This window comes from Panthera onca, chromosome B2 (assembly GCF_046562875.1).
Source record: "Panthera onca isolate mPanOnc1 chromosome B2, mPanOnc1 haplotype 2, whole genome shotgun sequence".
NCBI lineage: Eukaryota > Metazoa > Chordata > Mammalia > Carnivora > Felidae > Panthera > Panthera onca.
Genome location: NC_138343.1, coordinates 58774090 through 58799137, shown reverse-complemented (window position 1 = coordinate 58799137; position 25048 = coordinate 58774090). Strand labels below are relative to the sequence as shown.

Genomic DNA, 25048 nt, shown 5'->3' with positions numbered 1-25048 from the left:
AAAGTTTTTTTATGCCCCGTATTTTGATATAATGTGGTTTATTTTCACATAGTGACTTACACAAACACTTTAATAAAATGAAGAAATAGAAACAGAACCCATATTCTAGGCCACACCAAATCCATACCCATAAATAACCATACTTCATTTTCATTCTTCATATTGGTCCGTAATATTTCCCATACATACATTCTCACATTTGTGTTTGCAAATAGTCCCTAGTACTTCTATTTTATGTATTTTTTGCCAAAACCAGTAAATAGCAACTGAAACATTCTACTAATTTTGTTATTTTCTTAAAAAAAATTAATGTTTGTTTATTTTTGAGAGAGAGGGAGAGACAGCACAAACAGGGGTGGGCAGAGAGAGAGGGAGACACAGAATCTGATGCAGGCTCCAGGCTCTGAACTCTCAGCACAGAGCCTGACGCAGGGCTCGAGCCCACAAACCATGAAATCATGACCTGAGCCGAAGTCAGATGCTTAACTGACGGAGTCACCAAGTGCCCCTAATTTTGTTATTTTCCAACCTCCTCTGTTATAGCTGTTGAATAAGTATGCATTCAAGTTCCTTTTAAGCTATATTAGGTGATATCTTATAATGGGGATTGTTATATTTTCAGCCTTTCACATTTCTTCACTGCTCTCCACTCATAAATTAAAATTTATACCATAAATTTTAAGTTCTTGTTGTGGCAGAACCCAATTTGGTAAAATGTTTTGTAATGGTCATATTAGGCTGAGTTATGTTGAATTAGCTAATACACCTTAGATCAATGTTTTTCTTATTCACATGAAGGCCATTGAATGTCTGGTGCCTCTGCAGGGCAGACTTTTTCCAAGTAGCAACTCAGAAATCCAGATATACCATTAGAACATGTGACTTTCATGTGGCGAGTGCAAGAAAAGTGAGAGACGGAAGAATATGTATTAGTACTCAAAGACTTTGACTTGTCTAGACACCCAGAATTTTTAAAAAGGAAACATTGGCTAGAACATATATGGGTGTCTATGAAGTTCAGGTAGTCTTTTGCATAACTGGAAGCTTTACTGTCTCTGCCACAGTGTTCCAAAAACCAATATGGTTGTCACCGTGAGATATCAGCTTACCTGGTTGCTGGCTCCTTCTTTACTATTTGGTGGATCATTTCGGGCCACTATGATTCTTTGCCACTAACCCATGCTACGTTGTATCAAGTTTGTACAAAAATCTCTTTTTAATTTCCTATAACAATGCTAAATCCACACTATCACTGCACAATATGGCATTATTAAGAGGATAATAAAAAGAAGTTAAGTCAGGAAATTTTTACTTAGACATTAGATGAGTTGACCTCTGAATTCACATCATGGAGAACATTTAGACTAGCTCATACAAAGACCCAGTTGACCCTGAGGTTAGGACCTAGTGTTAGTGGACCACTTATATACCTCCTCAACAAGAGTGCCCTAATATATCTCCTTTATTAGAGTCCTAGGCTTAAGTTTCTGAGGCCAAGAGAAGAACCTCTTTTCATCTTTGTGAATCTTCAGTTCTCTCTACAGTGCTAATCTTCTGTGATGAATGACAATTCCAACATCCATTCTTTTTTGAGAAATCATCTCCCTTACTCATGATCTACTTTGCACAAAACTTCCATTAAGCCCAATATATCAGGTCACACTAAAGAGTAAATTTCTCTTAATCTTGCCATTATTTCTTGAATAATACTACATGTCAAGCCTCATAAACACAATTCAATTAATGTTTAGGAAATCACAGTTTGGTCTGCAATTTTAGTATCTTGGAAGAAACCACATATCCATTAATAGAACAACAACGATAAAGTAACTACAATCACACAAAGAATAATTTATTATTCTTTATAAATGTTTTTTAATTACCCATGCAATATATTTCTTATATTCTTAACAAATTACTTTCTATATGCTATGTCATATGCTATGACATTATTACAAAACTAAACTCTAGAGTTTTGATAACAATTTTATAGATGAAAACATTTGGAATATAATGACTGAAGGAGAGCTCTTAGACATGGTGCTAAAATCACAATCCATAAAAAAAATCATAAATAAATAAACTGGAATTCACCAAAATTATTTTTTTATCTAGAAATTCCCTGTTAAAAGGATGAAAACATATGTAAAAGATTGGAAAACTGCATAAATGACAAAAGATTCATATTTAGAGTATATAATTTTGTTTGTAGAAGAAGCCAAGTAAATAATTATTTTTGTGTCTTTTTTGTATTCCACATATAATGTTGGACAACTTAATATTGTACTAGAGTTTCACTATTAGATTAATGGTAAAAATCAATTGGTATTTGAATCTTCTACTTTTTTTTTTTTTAACTAATCTAGTGTGGTCAAAGAGCATAGAATTATAATAGGATTAGGTGGAATGCACAAAATTTTATTATTAATTTGTCATTAATTAACTAATTATGTGATGTGTGCGAAGTTGCTTAACCCCTAGAAAAATTAGTTTAACTTAAAAGAAAATTAAAATCTACACTGGATAATTATGGCCCTTTATAAATCCAAAATTTGTTTTAAGGAATTTATAAAAAAAAATACACATATATGTGTAATGGAAATACCAAGAATTACAATCATATAATGTAGTATCATTCATAAAATATCCTACCATGAGGCTAACATCTATGTCTTAAATATAATTAAATATTATTCCCTATTTTTAATTATGGAGTAGAATAATATGATGTTAATATATAACAACATTGAGAAATACACATTCATTTCTTTTTTTGACCAAAATAATTATTCATGTAGTGATTTCCTGAAATTAGAGGTTGCTTTATTTTATTTTATTTATTTATTTTTAATGTTTATTTATTTTTGAGACAGAGAGAGACAGAGCATAAACAGGGCAGGGTCAGAGAGAGAGGGAGACACAGAATCTGAAGCAGTCTCCAGTCTCTGAGCACAGGCTCTGAGCCTCAGCCCAGAGCCCGACGCAGGCCTTGAACTCACGGACCATGAGATCGCGACCTGAGCTGAAGTCGGACGCTTAACTGAATGAACCACTCAGCCCCGAGGTTGCTTTATTTTAATACAATAATGTCAGTGGTGTGGTCATTCAACATTTTATACTGCCTTTATGTTGTTGTTTTTAAAATTTAACACACAATCCAAACCTCAAATGAATTAACAGCATATCATCTAAGTGGGTTTTTTTGTCTTGTATACTGTTGCTAAGTAACTTAATTTTTCATACTAAATGCTTTCTTGATGTTCCTGTTCACAAAACAATGAATGGGTTTGATGTAAAGACTTTTTCTAATGAAAATGTTACATACTTGTTAGCTTTGACATATACAGAGAACTGGTTAACAAAGTTTATGAACTTGGAATACAAATACTTTTTAAAACGTTCTGTAGATAATTCTGGAGGTCAATTTGCCTTTTTTAGCAGAAAGTCAGATATTTTCCCATTCATCTCTAACATGTGTGGATTGCCCAAAGCCCTGTTCAAGCGAACAAGAATGAAAGAGTAAGTTATGTTATTGAAATCTAGGAATTAACAGATATGGCAAGAATTGTCAGGCCACTACTGTAGTTACTTTTTATTGCCACAATGATGTGCCTAATGAAAACCTATTGAATACAATCTCACAAAACCTTCTCAACTCTGCAGTAAAACACCTAGTGATCCAGGTCTTACAAAAACTACAGCGGAACTCCGAGGCTTGGCCCTTAATAGCATCACTTTATTAATTCTATTCATATGATTTTATCAGTGTGGGGACAAGAGGGAGGCAAGTGACTTGCCCAGGGCACAAACTTCAAGGAGGCACTCATTCTGTCATTGCATCAAGTACCAAACATGCACTTGCTCACCTCTGGTGCTGGTAGACAATATATAAACAAATGAACATACCCATAAAATAAGTTTCAATAAATTTGAAAGAATTAACATGCATAATTTTATGAATTTTAAATTCATAGATTTAAATTCAGAATTTAAAATCCATAGAAATAAAAATTAGATTAGTGGGTGCAAAGACATTGAGGAAAGGGCAACTGAAGGGTATTAATAGTCATAGGGTTTTTTGGGGGGTGATGGGAATATTCTGGAATTATATAGTAGTGATGGTTGCACAACATTAGAAATAATTTTTTTAAAACCCTGTGATTTGTACTCATTAAAATAACTAAGTGGGGAAAAAATAAAATTCAGGCAATATATGCTTACCAATCTTAACAGAATTAACTTAGAAATCAGCAACAGAAACTGTTGGGAAATTTGCAAATATTTGGATATTGAACAAATTTCTAAAGTAACCTAGTCAAAGAAGAAATTACACATGCACACACACACACACTGTATCAAAATTTATTAAATATAGCTAAAACAATGCTGATAGGGAAATTTATAGTTCTAAATTTCTACATTAAAAAAGAAAAATGTCTCAAATCAATATTCTCAGTTTCTACCTTAAAAAAAAAAAAAACAGAGAAAGAAGACAAACTGGACCAGAAGCACACAAAAGAAAGGGAATAGTAAGATTAGAGCAAAAATCACTAAAACATGAGAGAAAAATCAGTGAAACTAAACACTGATATTTGTGAAAAACAAAATGAATATATCTTCAGTTGGAGTGAATAAGAAAAATAAGAGAAAGCACAAATCAATAAAACCAAGTGTTTGAATTGAGGACATTATTAATGACATTTGAAATAAAAAAAATTATAAAGAAACACTATGAATACCATAATACCAACGAATTAGACTACTTAACATAAATAGACAAATTCTAGAGAGACACATTACTAAAATTGTATCAAGAAGAAATAGAAAACCTATATAGACCTAGCAAATATAGAAAGGATTAATAGTAGTCCTTACAAACTGTCACACACAAAAAAGTTACACATATATTTACCATATACCTCAGGAAGAAATTTGTTTAGGAGATGTGAAAATACATATCCACCCAAATACTAGTGCCTCAATTAATTATTCATAAAAGTTAGTTGCTAAAGGAGTAGATGTTAAAAGTTCTGAATTACAAGAAAAGTTTGTAACTCTATGGGTAATGATGAATGTTAATTAGACTTAAGTGGTGATCATCTCGCAATAATATGTAAATATATTGAATCATTATGTTGTAAACTTAAAACTAATATAATTTTATGTGTCTATTATATCTCAATAAATGTTAAAAAGTGGAAACAACCCAAATGTTTACCAACTGATGAATGAATAAACAAAAGGTATATATTGTCAATTACTTTTTATCTATAGAAACTAACAAAATATTGGTACATGATATAACATTACAAATCCTCAAAAATTTTATCCCAAGCAAAAGAGGTCAATCATAAGAGACAACATATTGTACCATTTCATTTATATGAAATGCACTGAAAAGAAAATCTATAGAGGCAGAAAGATTAATGGTTGTCTGTGGCTGGAGTTGGGAACAAAGAGTAATAATAAAATAACTCTTATTTGGGTAATCAAAATACGCTAAAACTGGATTGTGCTGATGGTCAAATATCTCTACACATTTGCAAAAGTTATTTTGCAATGTGTAAATTATCTGCAATGGGTATGTTTTATGACACATAAATTATGCCATGATACATCTTTTTTTTTATAATGAACTCTGAGGACATTCTTTATAATGAGTTTTGCTACATTTTATGCTAATATTTTCTTTGTGTGTCTGTGTGATCTTTTAAGGTCCATACTGTGAGAAGTCAATGAAATGGTATATTTCTCAGTCTTGTTGGAAAGGAGAAATTTGCCAAAACAAAAGCTCTGCTTACATTTGTGAATACCCAGAAGGATTTTTCAATCAAAACCATGAAACTGATGTCCGTGAGTGTCCCTCAATACCATGTCAGAATGGTACTAACTGTGTTCATATTGCAAATGTAAGTCTGAATTTAGCAAGAGAGTGATATAGATGATAGATAGATAGGTATACAGATAGATAGATATAGATATATCGTATATATATATAATATAATGGTAAATATATAATAAATATAATGGTAAATATATATATATATTTACAAAAGTACAAATATAATTAAAGTTGCATTAACATATTATAAAATTCAAGCTCGGGAATATCAGAAAAGATACTTCATTTGTTGATTTACATTTTTTTTCCTATTTTAAGTAAAAAATGAACAAACAAACAATAAAACATTTAAAAACAATCTTTAGGGGCACCTGGGTGGCTCAGTGGCTTAAAGAATCCGACTCTTGATTTTGGCTCAGGTCATGATCTTACAGTGGTAAGATCCAGCCCCATTCACACTCAGCGCTGAGCATTGAGCCTGCTTAAGATTGTCTCTCTCTCCCTTTGCCCTTCTCCCCACTCACGCTCTCTTGCTCTCTCTCTCTCTTAAATTAAGTAACTAAACATTTTTAAAAAATGTAATGTAATCTAATAATGTAATTTTGTAAACATTTCATTTTTTGTTATTCCTTTTTAATATTTTGTATATTTGATATTTTTATATTTTAACATTTTAATAAATAAGACTAGGAAATAATGTAATAATTTCCACAATTCACTTTTTATTTTTATAAGATCCATATTTGAATTTATATTATGATTTCATATTAATATCTTCAAGGCATCCTAACTCACATGTCTGGTGGTTGCTACTGGCCGTCTGTCAACTGGGCCCTCTACTGGAGCTATCAATCCAGAACCCTAAATGTAACTTCTCTGTAAGGCCTAGGTTTCCTCACAGCTGTGAGCATTCCTCACAGCTCTGGGTGCCAAGAGCAAGCATCCTAAGATAAGTAGACAGACATTATCTGGCCTTTTCAACATAGCCTTGAAAATGAAAGAGCATCACAGCTTGCTTACCTACAAGGAGGAGAAAGTGATAGTTTCTAATTCTCAGTTTAAGGAATGTTACATTCAAGTGGTAGGAAAAGTGTATGAGATGGGATACACTGTTGTGACATTTTAGAAAATATAATCTTTCATGTCGTTCCACAGAGAACTTCTATATGCTTATGAAAATAGCTTCTATGTCTCTCCAGATAAGAATCATTTCATTTTCTTTGAAATATCCAAAAACTTTTATAAAAAATACTTTCTGATCTTTCCTAGGACACCATGTACATCTGTTCACCAATATTTACAGGCAAGCTTTGTAAGAGACAACTTCAAACACCACAGGAGTCATTTCCTTGCAAGGATAATACCACATGTACAAAATTTGAGAAAGATTATCATTGCAGGTATGATTAATTACTTTCTTATTTTTTGAACAAAATATATGGGTTTTAAAGTCATGTGAACAAAAATAAAACAATGTTCTATTTTAAGCTTAAATTTTATTTAATGGCATCTAATATTCTTTTTCAAGTAGAAGTAGAAACATTTTAATTGGGGTTTTATGAGTTGTTTGTTTTAAATACATACTTAGGATATTCTCAGGCATAATTTGGTCAACAGTTATAAAACATATATTTGTTTCGGGGCGCCTGGGTGGCGCAGTCGGTTAAGCCTCCGACTTCAGCCAGGTCACGATCTCGCGGTCCGTGAGTTCGAGCCCCGCGTCAGGCTCTGGGCCGATGGCTCGGAGCCTGGAGCCTGTTTCCGATTCTGTGTCTCCCTCTCTCTCTGCCCCTCCCCCGTTCATGCTCTGTCTCTCTCTGTCCCAAAAATAAATAAAAAACGTTGAAAAAAAAAATTAAAAAAAAAAACAAAAACAAAACATATATTTGTTTTATAACAGAGATATTTAGAATAACTGAATAGTATTTGAAGGTGTATAAAGAAGAGATAACTACAAGTATATAGTAGATATACACAGACAGTGTTGTTACTATATTTTAGAAGTATAGAGTAAACCATCTCTCCCTTTAATTTGCAGACCTCGGCTGATAGTTTTTAGTTAGGGTCTTTAGGCAGGATTTGGGGAAATAGTGTTTTATTTAAATAAGAATTTGCTAAAAATTACCCATTTGTAAATGACAGAAGTGACCTAGTTATCCGGGCTTAGAATTTTAGTCCATTTCAAATAGCTTTATGGATACTTTCTCACACCATTAGGAAGTACAATTTGTACTCTTCACACTTGCTTGACTTTTATCTGGCTGCTTAAAGTAAGTTCTGTTGGGCATTACTGAAGGGCAATAAACAGCCTCAAAATCTTAGAATATTCATAAAAGCAGAAAATTATAAGCTATGATACAAGAAAGCCTTAAACACACTGAAAGAAAACAGAATATGCATACACATTACAGATGTACAAAGGACAGAATTTTCATCAATTTCAAAAGGAATCTAAATGCAAAGTTGAAAAAACATGCTAAGCTTTTAAAATGTGACATTTTCAAAAGAAAGTGAAGAGAAGCTTCTTCATTATATCAATATCTTAGAAGATATAACCAGTCCACACAAATTTGTATATGCATTCAATCATATATTAATTTATCAATAAATTCAATTTTTATTCTTTTAAAAATGTTGACTTTTTAATTTATAATTTATAGCTCTGAGCCTTATAGTGCAAGTATATTTGTAAAGATACTTAGAAAAATGATCATTTAAAAGAATGGGTAGTGTTTTATAAATATGGGTAAATATACACTCACATATAATATTGATTTCATTTTTTAAGTATGATGATATTATTGGCCCTTATTTTTAGCATTATTGTGGTTGTGTAGAAGGCTTTGTCTTAAATTTCATCATCAACAGGAAAGCTAGATAGCATTGTTGCCAACTCTTAATTGATTGTTCTATTATTAATTAATTGACTTAATTTTAAAATGATGGAGTTTGGTCTTGAATGCTTTGTTAAACACGTGCTAGATAGGATGAACACTGTAGAAATTCCAGTTAGGTTTCCCTGAGATGGATGAAACATGTCACGTGGGTAGGCTAGTTGTAACAACTTTGAAGCAAACTTACTCATGAAATTAATGTGAGCCCCACGATATGTGTTCTCGTTGTTGAAATTACCACATTCTTCAAGAATTGGCAAAAATTGTGCTTATCTCCAATCTACTTAAATAAAAACATGGTCCCCTTCTTTGGTTAAATAAGACTCTTTATTAATGGAAGATAAACTATAAGGAAAGTGAAGAGGAGTGTAAAAACAGAACTGCTTCAACAAGACACAAATAACAAGTCTAATTTGAATGATGAGTGAAAACCTAAGCCTCAGAAATAAGTAGGAATGTGATACAGATGTGGAACACAAGACCTGAATTTCCAGTACCCAGATTCCCACACCCTAAACTCACACTGATAGTCAAACACATTTCTACCTCTGACTCAAAGAAACGATAAAGACATAATCAATATAAATTAATAAAGCATGAAGTTGAAACAATGACAAAAAATAGTCTTGGAGCCTTTTTTTCTTGTCTCAAAGGAGATTAAGGGAATGATTGAAAATAATAAGAAAAATGAAAGCGCTGCAACTAAAATACCTTTAAATAAAAAAAAAAACAATTTATCCATGCATAGCTATCTTAAAAGGTATTTTTTCCCCTAGATTAATGATTTTCACACTTTAGCTGTAACACATTTTAGCTGCATTAGAATCTCCTAAAGGGCTCTTTAAAACACAAACAGCTATTTCCCACCCCTAGAGTTTCTAATTCGATAAATCTGGGATGGGGAATGCAAATGTGCATTTTTAACAAATCTCAAGTGATGCTGCAACTGCTGTTCTGGAGACCATACTTTAAGAATTACTGGTTAAGAGGAGCTGAGCTCAGACAGCATTAATGCTGAAAACCCTCCTTATTTCTTTCCCTCCTACATCCATACACCTCAACCCAAGCGTTTCCTCTATATTCTGAATTTGGGAGAAAAAAAATGTGGGGTTGGGAAGGAGTGAAATGAAGTGAGGAGAATAGAATACTGATGATGGTATCAGTTTCTCTGTTTAAGCATATGGACTAGATCTGAATTCCTATGATTAGATGAGAGAGGAACTGAAACAAAATGACCCCCTTGAAAAAGAGAGTAAACCGTTAGTTATAAGAATTTATTTGGTATCTAGTGACCACAAGCAACACAGTGTCAGAAAGGAGTCAATTTTTACTTGTGTCTATAAACTACCATTTCTCTCAACACCTAGACTATTGAAACCTTTAGATGTCTGTGAACTTGGTATAAAAAAGTCATTTTTAAGAGCAATAAGTAGCAGTAGTGAAGCATCATAAATAGCATTGCTGGGAGCAAGTGGCATACAAGTGGACCCTAGTGAAAATGGAAAATGGATAATTGATGCCTTAGAGTATCAGACAGGTAGAACTTTGGTGATTTTCTGATACGACTGAGGAATATTTTAGCCAGGGAATCAATACATTGGTTAAAATTTTTTAAATAAAGTGCAGTTTGTGAGATACAGTGATTGCTGAAAATGAAAGAAATTGTTTAGAAGAATGCTTGAAAAGGTTGTCTGAATATTCAAAGGAAACCAGCTGTGGTTCACTCAGAATAATCCAGAAGAGTTGAATGAAAAGAATAAAGGATTTGAGAAGGGCTAAAGGAAAACAGCAACGTGTGATTGATCATCCCGAATTTAGGAACAGTGTGGAGCTGTTTCCCTTCCACACTGCTGAAAGGAAAGCTAAGAATGCAGTTAATAGAAACCAGGGAGAGAACTGTAGCTGTAGTATAGAACATTCTGACATGAACTATGAACTTATGTAAACACAGTTACTGACAACCTACAGTCTGTCAGTGTGGGAGTAGAGGAAATGAATAGCTGACCTTATTCTCCTCTCACCTCTGACTTTCTGCAAGTATAGCACATTAGTAGGACCTGGCAGAAGTCACAGGTCAGCATTCTGAAATACAGTAGAGGATGGATGAGGATGAAAAGAAAGCATCTTGGAAGAAACTGTCCAGTACTGTCCAAAGCAATGTACAAGAGGTTAAGATAATGAATTGCAAGTTATAAGACATTAGGGAGGATTATGCTGAGGGAAATAGAGATAGGTGTCTTTGGAGGGGGTGAAAAAAGGATCAGATCTCAGAGACTATGATAGGTTGGATGTCTCCCTATCTGTGGCTCCTGAGAAACAGATCCTTGATGTATCCTCTAAGAGGAAGCAGTGACTCTTAATGTAATTACACTATGATGATGTAAGAAGGCTGCACACTGAGTTTTCATGGCTCTCAAATACACAAAGACCCAGAAGCTACACAAGGGTTTGACCAGAAGAGTGGTGTAAACTTTAGAGTCAGCACTGGCTAGACAATGAGGTCATCCATAGTGAATGTTTTGGTAAGGACATCTTTTCCCATTTCCAACGTTAGGACTTGACACAGAAATGGGAGACCAGAAGCCAGAGAATTTTCTCTACCATCATTGCTCTCTGTTTACAAAGGTGAAAGAAGTGGGTTTTTTTTAACCCTTTTTTGTTTGTTTAGACACAGAAAGCAAACTTGTTTTAAAGTAAATTTGACACTTTTTTGCACTTTGATACCTTAAATAACCATTTGGCAGAAAGTCTACAAAACAGAATCTCCTGCTGGAGATTTTATAAGAATGTAAAACGTCAAACTCTATAGTGACATCAAAAAACTTTCTTGAACAGTGTAGCTGAGCTACTGGATGCCATCTGACAGCCATCAGGAAATCCAGCAAGAGGACACAGCCAAAATATACATAAGTGTAAGGCCGAGAGGATTTTCGAAAAGCCAGAATCAGTCTCACTCTGCATAAAGTCAGGACTACTTGCAAATTATTTGATTACATGGACCAATAAATCTGGTATCAGTTTAATGTATTTGAATTGGGATTTTGTTATTTATAACAACATTTTTAAAGCAGTACATTAGTAGTCTATGTAAACCAAATTTCATTCAATCACATATTTTAAATATGTGATTTTAAATCACATATTTTAAATCCTTTGTAGTATTCATCGTCCTATTTTTCACCTTGTTATTAATTATCTTCTGAAAGATGACAAAATGTTCCTACAATATGGTTGACTACTTCATAGACTATAATTTTGAATTGCTATGAAAGTCTATTCTCCTGTGCCATACTCAAGGGAATAACTGTGTTTTAATCATTTTTGTATCTTTGGAACCTTTTACTATGTAACACATAGAATATTTTCTAAAAAGCTTATTTAATTCATTATTTAATTTGTTTATAATAAATATTTTGTATTTCACTGAGATGGAAAGTCTTACCTCTAGATGTGAAATGAAATGAGTCATTCATTCATTAATTTCATAACTATTTATTTAGTACCTCCTTTTCCTTAAACTTTCTTATTGTAATAGAAACTTTTTTGCAGCAGTAGGAAAAAAGAAAGGAAAAACAGGCAAAATGCCCTTATCTTAATAACCTTGTATTCTAGGAGGGAGATACTGTTTTAAAGAATCACTCTGACTCCCTTTTATAGAATAGACTTTGGCTGTATGATCCCAAGGGAAGAAGCAGGGAGAACAGCTGGGATGCTGTTGTGATAATACAGCCTAGAGATAGTGATGACTGGGGGGCGCCTGGGTGGCGCAGTCGGTTAAGCGTCCGACTTCAGCCAGGTCACGATCTTGCGGTCCGTGAGTTCGAGCCCCGCGTCAGGCTCTGGGCTGATGGCTCGGAGCCTGGAGCCTGTTTCCGATTCTGTGTCTCCCTCTCTCTCTGCCCCTCCCCCGTTCATGCTCTGTCTCTCTCTGTCGCAAAAATAAATAAAAAACGTTGAAAAAAAAATTAAAAAAAAAAAAAAAAAAAAAAAAGAGATAGTGATGACTGGGACTGCTACTAAGGTGACATGTGATGATGGCAATTAATGATCACATGTAGAATATATTTCCTTTTTTTAATGTTTATTTTAATTTTGAGAGAGAGAGAGAGAGAGAGAGAGGCAGACAGAGTGTGAGTGAGAAGGGGCAGAGAGAGAGAGGGAGACACAGAATCCAAAGCAGGCTCCAGGCTCAGAGCTGTCAGCACAGATCCCAACGTGGGGCTCAGACTCACCAACCAAGAGATCATGACCTGAGCCAAAATGGGCGCTTAACAGACTGAGCCACCCAGGCGCCCCTGCAATATATTTCTAAAGAAGATTCAGGTTTTTCTGAAGGACTGGATAAAAAAGAGGTCATGGGTTACTCTAAGGTTATTCACTCCATTGAAAGATTAGGAATAGAATTTTCTAAAATGGGGATATCTGGAAGAAGAGAAGTATGGTTGAGAGGCATAGAAATCAGGATATCAGTGTGGCACATATAAGCTGAGACACATAATAGAGTCGAGTGAAGATATTTAAGGTAAGCTTTCAGGTATGCTTGTTGCTATTTTAAAGGAGGTGTCTGGGTGACATATATACATTTGAAAGCTAGTCATATAGAGATGACATTTAAAACCAGGAAACCTGGGCACCTGGGTAACTCAGTCAGTTAGGCATTCAACTTTGGCTCAGGTCATGATCTGACAGTTTCATGAGCTCGAGCTGTGTGTCAGACTCTGCACAGAGTGCACGGAGCCTGCTTGGGATTCTCTCTCTCTCTCTCTCTCTCTCTCTCTCTCTCTCTCTCTCTGACCCTCCCCTGCTCACACGCTGTCTCTTTCAAAATAAATTTTAAAAAACTAATAAATAAAACAAGAAACAAATTAAATTAGTTTGCAGTGAATCTTGATAGGGAAGTGAGAGGTTTGCAGACTGAGACCATGGACCCAAGAGAGTTTAAGGAATGGAATATGAAGCTAAAAAGTAGCGGTCAGTGAATTGGGGTGAAAAAAAAATGCAGAGGGTCATTACAGAAACTATAAAATATTTTAAGAATATTAAGACAGTGCCAGACTTTTCAAAGAATGTGGTTAGATCTAGTTAGAGGTAAGTGAAAATTGATCTATGCAATTGGCAATTGGAGATAATGTATTGTTTTCTAAAAAGAACAATTTGACAGAATTATAGGAAAAATTTGCTCCCTATATGGGGAAGGAAGGAAGGAAGGAAGGAAGGAAGGAAGGAAGGAAGGGAGGGAGGAAGGGAGGGGCGCCTGGGTTAAGTTAAGCGTCCGACTTCAGCTCAGGTCACGATCTCACGTTCCGTGAGTTCGAGTCCTGCGTCAGGCTCTGGGCTGATGGCTCAGAGCCTGGAGCCTGCTTCCGGTTCTGTGTCTCCCTCTCTCTTTGCCCCTCCCCCGTTCATGCTCTGTCTCTCTCTGTCTCAAAAATAAATAAACGTTAAAAAATAAAAATAAAAAAAAAGAAAGGTAAAGAAAAGAAGGAAGGAAGGAAGAAAGAAAACAAAAGGAATGGGAAAAAATATTGATTAGACACAGTTTACAAGTGAATACAATGAAGGAATTAGGCTTTACCTTTAAAGGATAATAGCAATATAAAGTAGTAGAGTGACAGCTGAAGTAAGTTCAAAGCAGGTAATTTTTAAGTATTAGGTGAAATAAGATGGGATATATAGTACACAAGCAAAGGAATTGGCTTAGATAGGACAGAGTATGTTACATCAATTGTGATAGCAGAAAATGTAGAATATTTATGCTTATAGTTCTTTGAATATGTGGTGTGTAATATTTTGGAAACTGTCTTCTGATTAATTCCTCAAGTGAAGTAGGAAGCAAAGGAGATGAGAAGGTGTAAAATTGTTATATATAATAAGAGGGAAATATAATAACATTATTGATACATAGCAAGAAGGTTCTTGAAATTAGTGAAGATGAATTCATGGTAAAGTATAACATCCTCAAACTACATGTTGTTATTCATATGCCCACATGGAATAGCCTGGATGTTGAATTAAACTGAGGTTAAATTTTGACCAGGCAACAATAATGGAGGGAAATGAGGCATATGACTTGAGGGTATATGCAAGAAGTGAGTATGGAAATGGATCATGTGATATAATCCAGGTACAAGTGAAGACATGATGGAGGATAATAGATATTGATGCGTTGGTAGGATCAGTAGATCATGGGGATTAAGAATTGTTGGGGAGATGGGGCACCTGGGTGGCTCAGTCAGTTGAGTGTCTGACTTGGACTCAGGTCATGATCTCACAGCTCCTGAGTTTGAGCCCTGTGTCGGGCTCTGTGCTCAGCCCTCGGAGCCTGGAGCCTGCTTCAGATTCTGGGCCTCCCTCTCTCTTTGCCCCAACCCATTCGCATTCTGTCTCTCTCTCTCTCAAAAATAAATAAACATTAAAAATTTTTTTTTTTTAAATTGTTGGGGAGAAAAAAGGACTAGGAGTAAGCTAGATAGGGAAATGAGGTTGTGAGTGGAATATGAGATGCTTGAAATTAATATTGGTAATTTAATATTATAGAGGGAAGATCATTATACATGATAGTAGTGTATGGAATACTATAGTGAGAATAGTCTGGGCAGTTAATATGAAGATTGCAATCTTTTTATTTGGGGGGGGCAGGGGAGTAGAGCACAAGTGGGAGAGGGGCAGATAGAAGAGGACAGAGGATCTGAAGCTGACTGTGTGCTGACAGGCTGACAGCGGCGAGGCCAATATGAGGCTTAAACTCACAAACTCTGAGATCATGACCTGAGCTAAAGTTGGATGCTTAACTGGCTGTGTCCCCCAGGTGCCCTGCAAAGATTGCAATCTTTGAGTTGAGACAGTGCCCTGACCTTCCCCATTACATCCTACATTAAAAACGCTAGGATTGTAAATGTATCAACTCTGCAGATATTGAAATAACCAAGTAAGACTGGGATTATTTTACAAAAATATATGATGAGACAGGTGTTAAGCATTAAAGAATATAGTGAATGTCCAGGAAGGTCAACCATGAAAGGAACAAGAAGATATATGTATAGCATGGTTTAATGGCATCATCCTCCACTGAGATTTTTTGAGGAGAAGGCTTGGACACTGATCCTTCTGAAGCCACAATGAGGAAAAAAGACACCTACCTGACATCCAGCCACTAAATATGAAGGGAGAGGGAGAAAGAGTAGCCATGACTGAAAAGATTACAGTGAAAATGAAAAATGTGTGCAGAGATGATTGGGGGGAAAGAGTCAGATGGTGAGGAAAGACCTAGGATGCTCTGAGTTCTTGAGGTGTCTGAGGTAAATGGTGACAAAGGGTTAACCATGATGGTCACAAACAGATCATGGTGGGGCGACAGTGAGTTTTGGCATCAAGTTAGGGGTGTGAGGTCTTGTCAGAACTCACAGAGCTAGTGGACAGCTCTTCAAAGGCAGTGCTAAAGTGGCAGGTCACTATGGGCACCATTTCATTTATATGAGTGGAAATATCCAAAGCATTGCAGACCACAGCTCCAGTGTGGCTTTCTAGGACTCCTGATCACCTAACTGATGGAGGTGCTCAGGTGGTGAAGGGAAGGGCATTGTGGCCTGGAATACAGGATTCTGAATCCTCCTCTATATGCTAGTTTGGGAAGGATTTGTAACATAAGACCACATAAAGGCTTTGAAGACTATATTGAACCATAGTTCTAATCACACACACATACATACACACACACACAAACACACACACCGGAAGATACATTTATTTATTGTAATATTTACTGAATGCAATGACTGTAATATTTTCTATATGTAAAGACAATCACATTCTAAACATTCAGTATAAAATGAGGAAACCTTAAAATGAGGAAATACATGTTAATAAAAGCAGTCAGTATATTTCTCTCACAATTTTTTCTGACCTGAAAATCAATTGGGTTAAACAAATATTTATTGAGAGTCATCTTTGTAAAAGACACCATAAGTAGATATTGGAAAAATATATACATACTATATCTTTAAAATCACAAATTTTGTGATAGGCATATTTTTGCTTTCTAAATTTTATTTTTTCTACTCAAATTCCAAGATTATTCCTGGTATATGAATGGTGTATATAATAATGTTCTATTTTATTCTCTCACCTTTTTTTTTTTTAGTTTCCCTGTTTCCTACTCACTGGGTTGCAATTACAGCCTGCTTGCCCTGCTTAAGTGTCAATTCAATGTATTAACATATTTTTTTTCCTCAAGTCAGTTTCAGCATTTCATTAGTCTGCGTGACAGCCATGGGTAGAATTAGGGTTTTCAGTTTGTGTCACAAGTAAACCTAATTAAGCATGCAATGTGACTTTGAAAAAGAACATTGTAGACACAGAAATGCATAGGTCAACATACTTACTTTCAACATATAATAAAATTATATTTTCACATTAATTCTAAAAGATGCTTTTTAAAATAGAAATCACACATTTGGATCAGAATTTGTTAATTAATGGAGTACTTCCATTTGGTCACTCAGTAATTCTAAGCTAATAGGAAGCCTCAATTTCTTGGAGTTAATTATATCAAAGGCTAGTTGCTGCATTTTTCTTTGCCTGAAATCAATAGCCATATTTATAAGACTAACTTCCTCTTTTGAATAAATCATCCTGAAATTTAACATAGAAAAAGTTTGTTAAGTTTATGGTTTCATAATTTCAGATGCTGGTTATAAACTATATTAAAATGGAAAATATCTAGGACATTATTGGCATTTCCTCATCAAGAATAGCTTCTGATACTGTTAATATAATTTTATACTTTCAGGGAAGTTATAATTGGCAGAAGTCATTCTCAAATCTGATCCCCTAAATACCTCATTTTGAGAAGATATGTTCACATCAGTATTACCTTCTTCCCATTAGTCCTGGAGTAATTTCCTTGTAAATAATAAATAATGAAGCGTTATGACTGAAGTTAGTGCATACCTCTATGCATGAAGGTTGACTCAACATTGTGTGACCTCTAAGTCTTCCATGGCATACCTGATCAGATGAATCTTAGCCCCATAATGGTCTGCACAATGTCTAACACTTCTTAGTATCCAATACTCTTTTGCTATGCCTTCTGGATCTCATTTTGTCAGCAGCAAATTCTCTAAAACCCCAATCTCGTTTGTATACTTTCTTCTTCTGACTGAAACCTGAGGGCCTATAATCCCCTTAAGTGGCTACTATACCTTCTTCCACAACCTGTGTACCACTGGTAAAGAAATGTATAGATAGCCTTGCCCTTGTTGTCATATTTTTCTTCCTCCTTCTGAAAAGCCTGTCTACTTTTAGCCTAGGACATCAGCTATACTATTCTCTCTCTAACTTATTGTTTCTCCCTCCCACATCTCCTTTTCAAGTATCTTTTCCTCTCCCTTCCTGTCCATCTTATACTAAAGGCTTTAGCCTCTGGCTTGCTGTCCTTTTCTCTAGCACTGCTGCCATCTTCCTTGATGACTTTGATATTCACCTTGTAAATTCACCCATCTTGATTATTTAAATCCTTTGACAATTTTTTTGCAATGACTTTTTCCTCCTCCTCCTGATCTTGGCAAATTTCCTATGGTCATATGTTATAAATTATCATGACCTGTAATTGCATGCCTACGACACCTTGATTTAAGTTGCTACTCTCTGATCACCAACTCATGTATTTCAAGTTCACTCATTCATGTACTTTAACACCAAAATTATGTAATGTTTTTCTACAACCAGTATGCACGTCTAATTATTTGACTGCAATCGCTTTCCTCTGCCATCACCCTTGGACTTAGTCTTTGTTTTACTTTTTAAAATCATACCCATACTTCCACTCTTAAACTCATTTTCTCTCTTTTTCTATGTTATAATGACCTGAAAACACAAAGCCTGTTTAATTCTACATCCCATCTGGTAAACATGTGTCTACTTTCTTTCATACATGTCTGATGTCGCATCTCAAATTTAATATATTCCATATCAATGTGTTGATTTTCAATCCCTGGATAAACGTGATATTCTGTAAGCATTCTTTAGACTTAACATTTGATTTCCCGGTGTCTATTTTAGCCCCCTTCTTGCCCATTATCAGCAAATCCTTTAAGTTCTCTCATAAATACTTTTAATGAATATGAACACTTTTATCATTATGAGGTTAACATCTTTGTTCAAGCCACAAAAAATTCTCATCTGGAACAGTTTGGTACCCCTCCCCCCACTTGACCTCCTTGTTTTGACTCTTCATTTAAGTATATGGAGGACATTAAATGAAAACCTCATTAAGAAAGCACTCATTTGAGTGAGGTGATGGAACATGCAACTTCCAGGAGAAAAAATGTCCATGAGAGAGAGAGAGTACTCCATGCACAATCACTGGCCTACTGAGGTCACACTAATGAGACCAGTGTCACTGGTCTGGAAAAAGAAGGGGAAAGTTGTGAAAATGGAGAGTAAACCAGAGATGAGACAGTAGCAGACCATGCCTGCTGCTCTAAGTCTTTGAGTGTTACTCTAAGTAAAATAGGAAGTATTACAGTGTTGCTGGCAAATGAAGAACATTGTCTTGCCTATATTATTTTAAAATGGTACTTTGTTGTGTTGAACTGTAGAGTGACACAGATAGAGGCAAAGAGATCTGTTAGGAGTTAATGTAGTAATCTAGATAGGAGAAGATAGTGATTTGGAACAGGATAGGAAAGAGAGGAATGGTAAGAAGTGGTTGAATTATGGACACATTTTTAAGACGGAATCAATTGGATATCCCCTTATACTGGATTGAATTAAAGAGAAAAAGAGTAAATATATTAGAGGACAGGTTTGACATCATCTCAGATTTGCCATTATAGTGGTAAAACTATGGTTAAACTAAGTATGAGATAGTTTGCTTCTTTATCATCTCTTCCACACAAGACAGTGTATTTGTTTTTACATATGTTACTACTCTGCCACTACCACTCAATGGGTTCCCGTAACATTTAAATAAAATATAAATTATTTAAAATGCTTAGAAGGCTAGCCATAAACTGCTTCTGCCTATTTCTCTACCATCATCTATGTTCCCTTTGATTACTCAACTGCTGAAATTTTAGTCTTTGAGAAGTTTCTGGAATACCTTAAGCATCTCCTATTTTCAAGCCTCTGTTATTTGTTGATCTCCTATTTAAAGGGCATTTCCCCCAGAAACTGTGGTGGTTTGATATGCACTTCATTGAGTGTTTTGCTCAAATATCTCCTCAAAATTTCTTTCCTGTCAATCTTGATAAACATTTGAAAATAGTTCTACTCAATTATTCTCTCCACATTTACTTGGCTTGTTAGCTTGCTTTCTTGATTGCTTCCTTTCAGCACTTATCATTATCTGTAATCATAATTTTATGTATTTATGATTTTTCTCCTGCCCCCTAGTCTAACATATTTATTTTTGTATTTTTTTTTTCTAACAGAGAGAGCATGGGAGTGGGGAGGGGAGGGAAGGAGGAGCGGGAGAGAAAGAGACTCTTAAACAGGCTCCAAGCTCAGCGTGGAGCCCAATGTGGGGTTCCATCTCACAACCCTGAGATCATGACCTGAGCCAAAATCAAGGGTGGGATGCTTAACCAACTGAGACTCCCCAGGTACCCCCTGCAGTCTAACATATAGTAATGCACAGGGATCACTATTCTAATATTTTAATACTGCTTTTTTTCTCTAGGTTTGAAGTATATCATGCTAATTTTCATTAAAAAATACAGATATTTTTGTCTAATAGTATTGTTTTAGGTTTAAAGAAGTATAAAAGAGGAATCATTTATTTTCTTGAGATCCAGAAAATTACTCAGTTTCTCAGTTAATGCAAAAAGTTAAATTGATAAAATGAATAGTATATAAGTTAGGCATCTGCCTATGCCCTTACAAGTCACAGAAGACAAGTGTATAGTGTTATTGCAAAGCTTCTATTGTAAGAATAGGTCTTTATTTACCTCAAAGGGTTTTTTCTAAGAAGTGGAATAGGTACATGACAGTGTTGAAATTGATACAAGTAACTCTGCATCAGAATTTCCATCTATAGATTATGAAACCAAAGGAGACAAAAGTAAACCACAATGCTTTCTATGTGACAAAAAATTACAACTCATTTATAACAGAGTGGTACAGACCCAGAAAAAAAAAAAATGTAACAAAACCTCCTCCAAGTGTCCAAACAAGTGTTAGGAGTATTTCAAGATAACAGAATCAGAGAAAATTATTTGGAGTTACTTTATAACTGCCGCCTTCCATTTCCTAGAAGGGTATAGAGTTTGAAAGAGCCATTTCAGCAGCTAGAAAACTTTAAGCAAGAATATGCTCCCAATCCATGAGTGACACTGTTGATATGCTGTATTTGAAGCTAGCTGTTTAAAAATATCAAATAATTTTTAATTTTCAATTTTCATTTTTTGTTTTTTTCTGCAGTAGTTACTTCATTATTTTAGTGTATTACTGCAATAATTTTCCTACCAATTATTTATAACAGCATGGAACATTTCATGTTTAATTTTATTAAGTTTATGTTTTCCTCAATATTTTGAAAACTTGTAGTTAAAAACTTGTAGTTAAAATATGCTAAATATTTAGGTTCATTGATTTTTACGTGAATTCTCTACACCTTAAAAATAAATAAATGAAACACATGCCAGTATTTCTGCATTACATGAATTATTTGTCAAAATGCTGGTGATGAAGTTTTGCTGTCATTACTCTGTTTTATTTAATGTTGTGTTCCCAAAAGAGCCTGACACTTCTCATTACAATCAGTAGCATGTATTCCATACGTCATTGAACAAAGTTTGGGATACTCTGTCCAAGAATCAGAGTAAAGCTAATTGTCTAATAAATTTTGGCTTAATTGACAAAATGCAACCCAATTAATGGAGATACATTTCAGGCAGTTAAAGGAAATCATTTCAGGAGAAAAAAGAAATGGAGAAGATAAAAATGTGTTTTATTCTCCCCTAAATTTTCCACTAAAAATATTTTATTTCCATTATCTTTGCTTTTCCTTGTATCTTTTTCAGGTCCTCTGTTCTTCTATATATTATCTCCCTTTTTACCATGAAAACTAATACCTTAAACATTTTCATCACAGTTATTTATGTCCCTCTTACTCTCTAGTTTCACAAAAAATATTTACCGTTTCTTACTACTTTCATATTTATTATACAACAATAGTTTTTTACAAAAAATGTAATTATACATTGTATATTCTAAGAACATGTGATCTGTAAGGCATTTCTTTCCCTTCTCCCCATACTTCTTTGACAAAAATGGTTGCTAGACACCTTGAACAACTACAGTGAGTTAGGTCTTAGCTTCCCTGACTATCTCAACAGAAGCAATCCATGCAGATTCTCTTGCTTTGTGAGCTAGCAAGTGTTTGTAAATTAGCAGAGAGACAACAGAACAATAACCAGAAAAGAGTGGCTACTCCATCAATATAAATACTTTGACTATTTGAGGGTAGGTCAAAATCAGCCTACTTAAGTATTCTTCTCCTTTGCCATAGTTAACTAAGTTCTGAATTTAAGGACTGAAGGCTTTCAGATGTTCAGTGATACCAAGGAGGAGAGAAGCCAGATCCATGTCCCTAAGGAAAGGACTGATGTCCTGGCTGCTTCAACTTTATTGGCCCAATTTTCCTTCCATTCACTGAAGGATACCCCACCTAAGACACTGAGTTAGCAAAGAAAAATATTGCATGCAATGGAGGCCAGAGACTTAGGAGAAGAACAGGAGTTAAAATAAAACCAATACAACTTGAGAATATTAAAATTTCTGGAGGAAAGAGAAGTCATATCAAATTAGATAACTGTAGTCAAAATAAGTGAAAAGATTCAAGAGGAAAACACAAAGATATATGTACATATCAAGTCTACAGCTAAAAAACATACTATTCAATTTCACGTAGGTGGAAAATTGAAAGGAAATTGGTGACCCAAATTATGGAAATCTAGAATGCTTTATGGAAGATTTTAAAGTAGAGAAAAGAGTAAATTTATGGGGATCTGGTTTTATCTTCATGTACATTCATGACCTAACCCTAAATTTATCATGGTTTTATGAAATAGTAATTGTCTCATGGGCAACTGTCCCTGATGCACACTTAGTAAAATAGCAAATAGCTTTCTATATACTTTAACCTGATATACTTTTCTCTTGAAATATTCTACATCTAAGGTCTTTATTTTCTGTCATCTACCACTAAAAGATGAACCTCATGAAGGAAAACAAAACAAAACAAAAAACTTATCCATCGAATATGCACCATGGCTAGAAAAATAACTATCTACAGTAGGAGCTCAAGGATTAAAAATAACTATCTACAATAGGAGCTCAAGGATTATTTATTGAAGAGCTTAATATGAATTAGTTAATGAATCATGAAAAAAAATTGAGTATCTTGGAGAATAGATCAAGGAGATGTAACATGTACTTGATAGCCGCTCTAGAAGGAGTAAAAAGAACATATGAAGGAGAAGCAATAATTAATCAAATTGTAGAATATTTCTTTGAGCTGGAGCAAGAGCTGAGTCTGAGTATTAAAAATGCTCTCTATCCAAGCTAGATTGATGATAAAAAAAACACATAATGAAATATCTATCAAGCTTTAAGGCAGGAAAAAACAATTTACCTACAAAGGAAAAGTAACCAGTATGGCATCGCATTGTTTAATTTCAACACCAGTAGCTTCGGGATAGTGGTATAGCATTTATAGATTTAGAAAACATCTGTAGACTACCAGGAGAAAATATTGCCTCCCCCAAATCTTACACATGACTACTATATATTGGGTGGTGAGAGAACTATTTATATTTATGCAGACAATCAGAAAACTTATCATCCAGGTGATCTATATGAAGAAGGTAACTGGAAAATATTCTTTCTAAAAATAAAATGTAGTAGAATAGAAATGTCAAAAAGGGAATATGAAGTAAAAATGAGGGTGTTGAAAAAAATGAAGATTAAAATGTGTGCTTGTGCGTGTACATGTGCATGTACTCACATATGTGTACATATACTCACATAGGTAAATATAAATAGATAATGATAGAATATCTAGGTACATATATAAAATAGGTGCTAAAATAGGAGTCCTGAAACCGATGGGGCATCCAGTGGAAGAAATCTTATTTAAGGTGTAGAACTAAAAGAAATAAATTATTTGAGCAAGGTCCCAAGATTTATAAATGGAAAGGAAAGGAATGTAGACATCATGACGAAGAACTATGGGGTTCCATAGGGAAGATTATGTATCCAGATTGATGAAACAATTAGCAATTTTTTTGCCCCCCCCCCCACCAAAGTAAAGATTATGTGATTGACTACATCAAGGAAATAGAAGGTTACCATTAGTGGAATATAAATGTTTGAGAGCCTTTCTGAACTATGAAGAGGAGAAGTACAATAAATAGCAACTGAAATCAGAATAAAAGAAATAATATAAGAACATATTAAATATGAGAACATATTAAAAGTATGAAGAAAATTACCAAATACTAATTGGCACTGTGTAGTTTTCTTCCTGTTAATAAATGTGAACAGGATTTCAAATTTTGTTCATTCTGGCTTCTGAACATCTCTTCTATTTGTTTATTCTTCTCTATACTGCTATAGAGTGTATTTCATTTCTCCTATATTACTATAATAGTCCATGATTAGTCTCCAAACTGCAGTTTTCCACAAACTCAACCTCCATTCTCCTGCCAGACTAGTTATAAAAGATCTAGGCATATTGAAGCAAATTTCAATTTTTAAATTGATGTCATCATACTTCAGGATCAAATCCAGATGAAATCCAGATAGTTTATATGTCATGAACACTGAGGATGCTGCAGTGGAGGCATATAGCTGTCTGATATGGAGTTAGGCAAAACTGGAGTTAAGTATGCATATTCATTAACTGGTCTTAATGGAATAATGCCTAATAAAGGCATTTAACTGTGGTCATGACTACTTGCATTTATGCATGTAAGGTAACATGTTGAACTTGGAAATGCATGAAGGAAGGAAGGAAGGAAGGAAAGAAAGAAAGAAAGAAAGAAAGAAAGAAAGAAAGAAAGAAGGGGAGAAGAAAGGAAGGAAGGAGAAAAAAGAAAATAAAAGAGGAAAGATTCTGTGAAACCCTAAAAGAAAATTTCTCTTCAAAAAGGAGAATTCATCTCAAGGGTGGGAATGAGTACCAGTACCTGGATTCATCCATTGAACTCCTGAACTCCTGATTGTAAAGAGCTATGTGTAAATCAAAGGGATCTAAGTATGCAGACTTCTGCTATGAGAATCATTTAAATGCATGGATCTCCAAGGAGGT

General features: G+C 34.5%; 1 protein-coding gene across 1 annotated transcript in view; it reads left to right on the top strand.

Moving 5' to 3' along the window:
- LOC132667245 (protein eyes shut homolog) overlaps nucleotides 1-25048 on the top strand; it is a 363790-nt gene that overhangs the window by 276161 nt on the left and 62581 nt on the right. The window contains exons 4-5 of the mRNA XM_060615853.3: nucleotides 5716-5909; nucleotides 7112-7242. Of these exons, the coding sequence (XP_060471836.3) occupies nucleotides 5716-5909; nucleotides 7112-7242 (325 nt within the window). The remainder of the gene's footprint in view (nucleotides 1-5715; nucleotides 5910-7111; nucleotides 7243-25048) is intronic.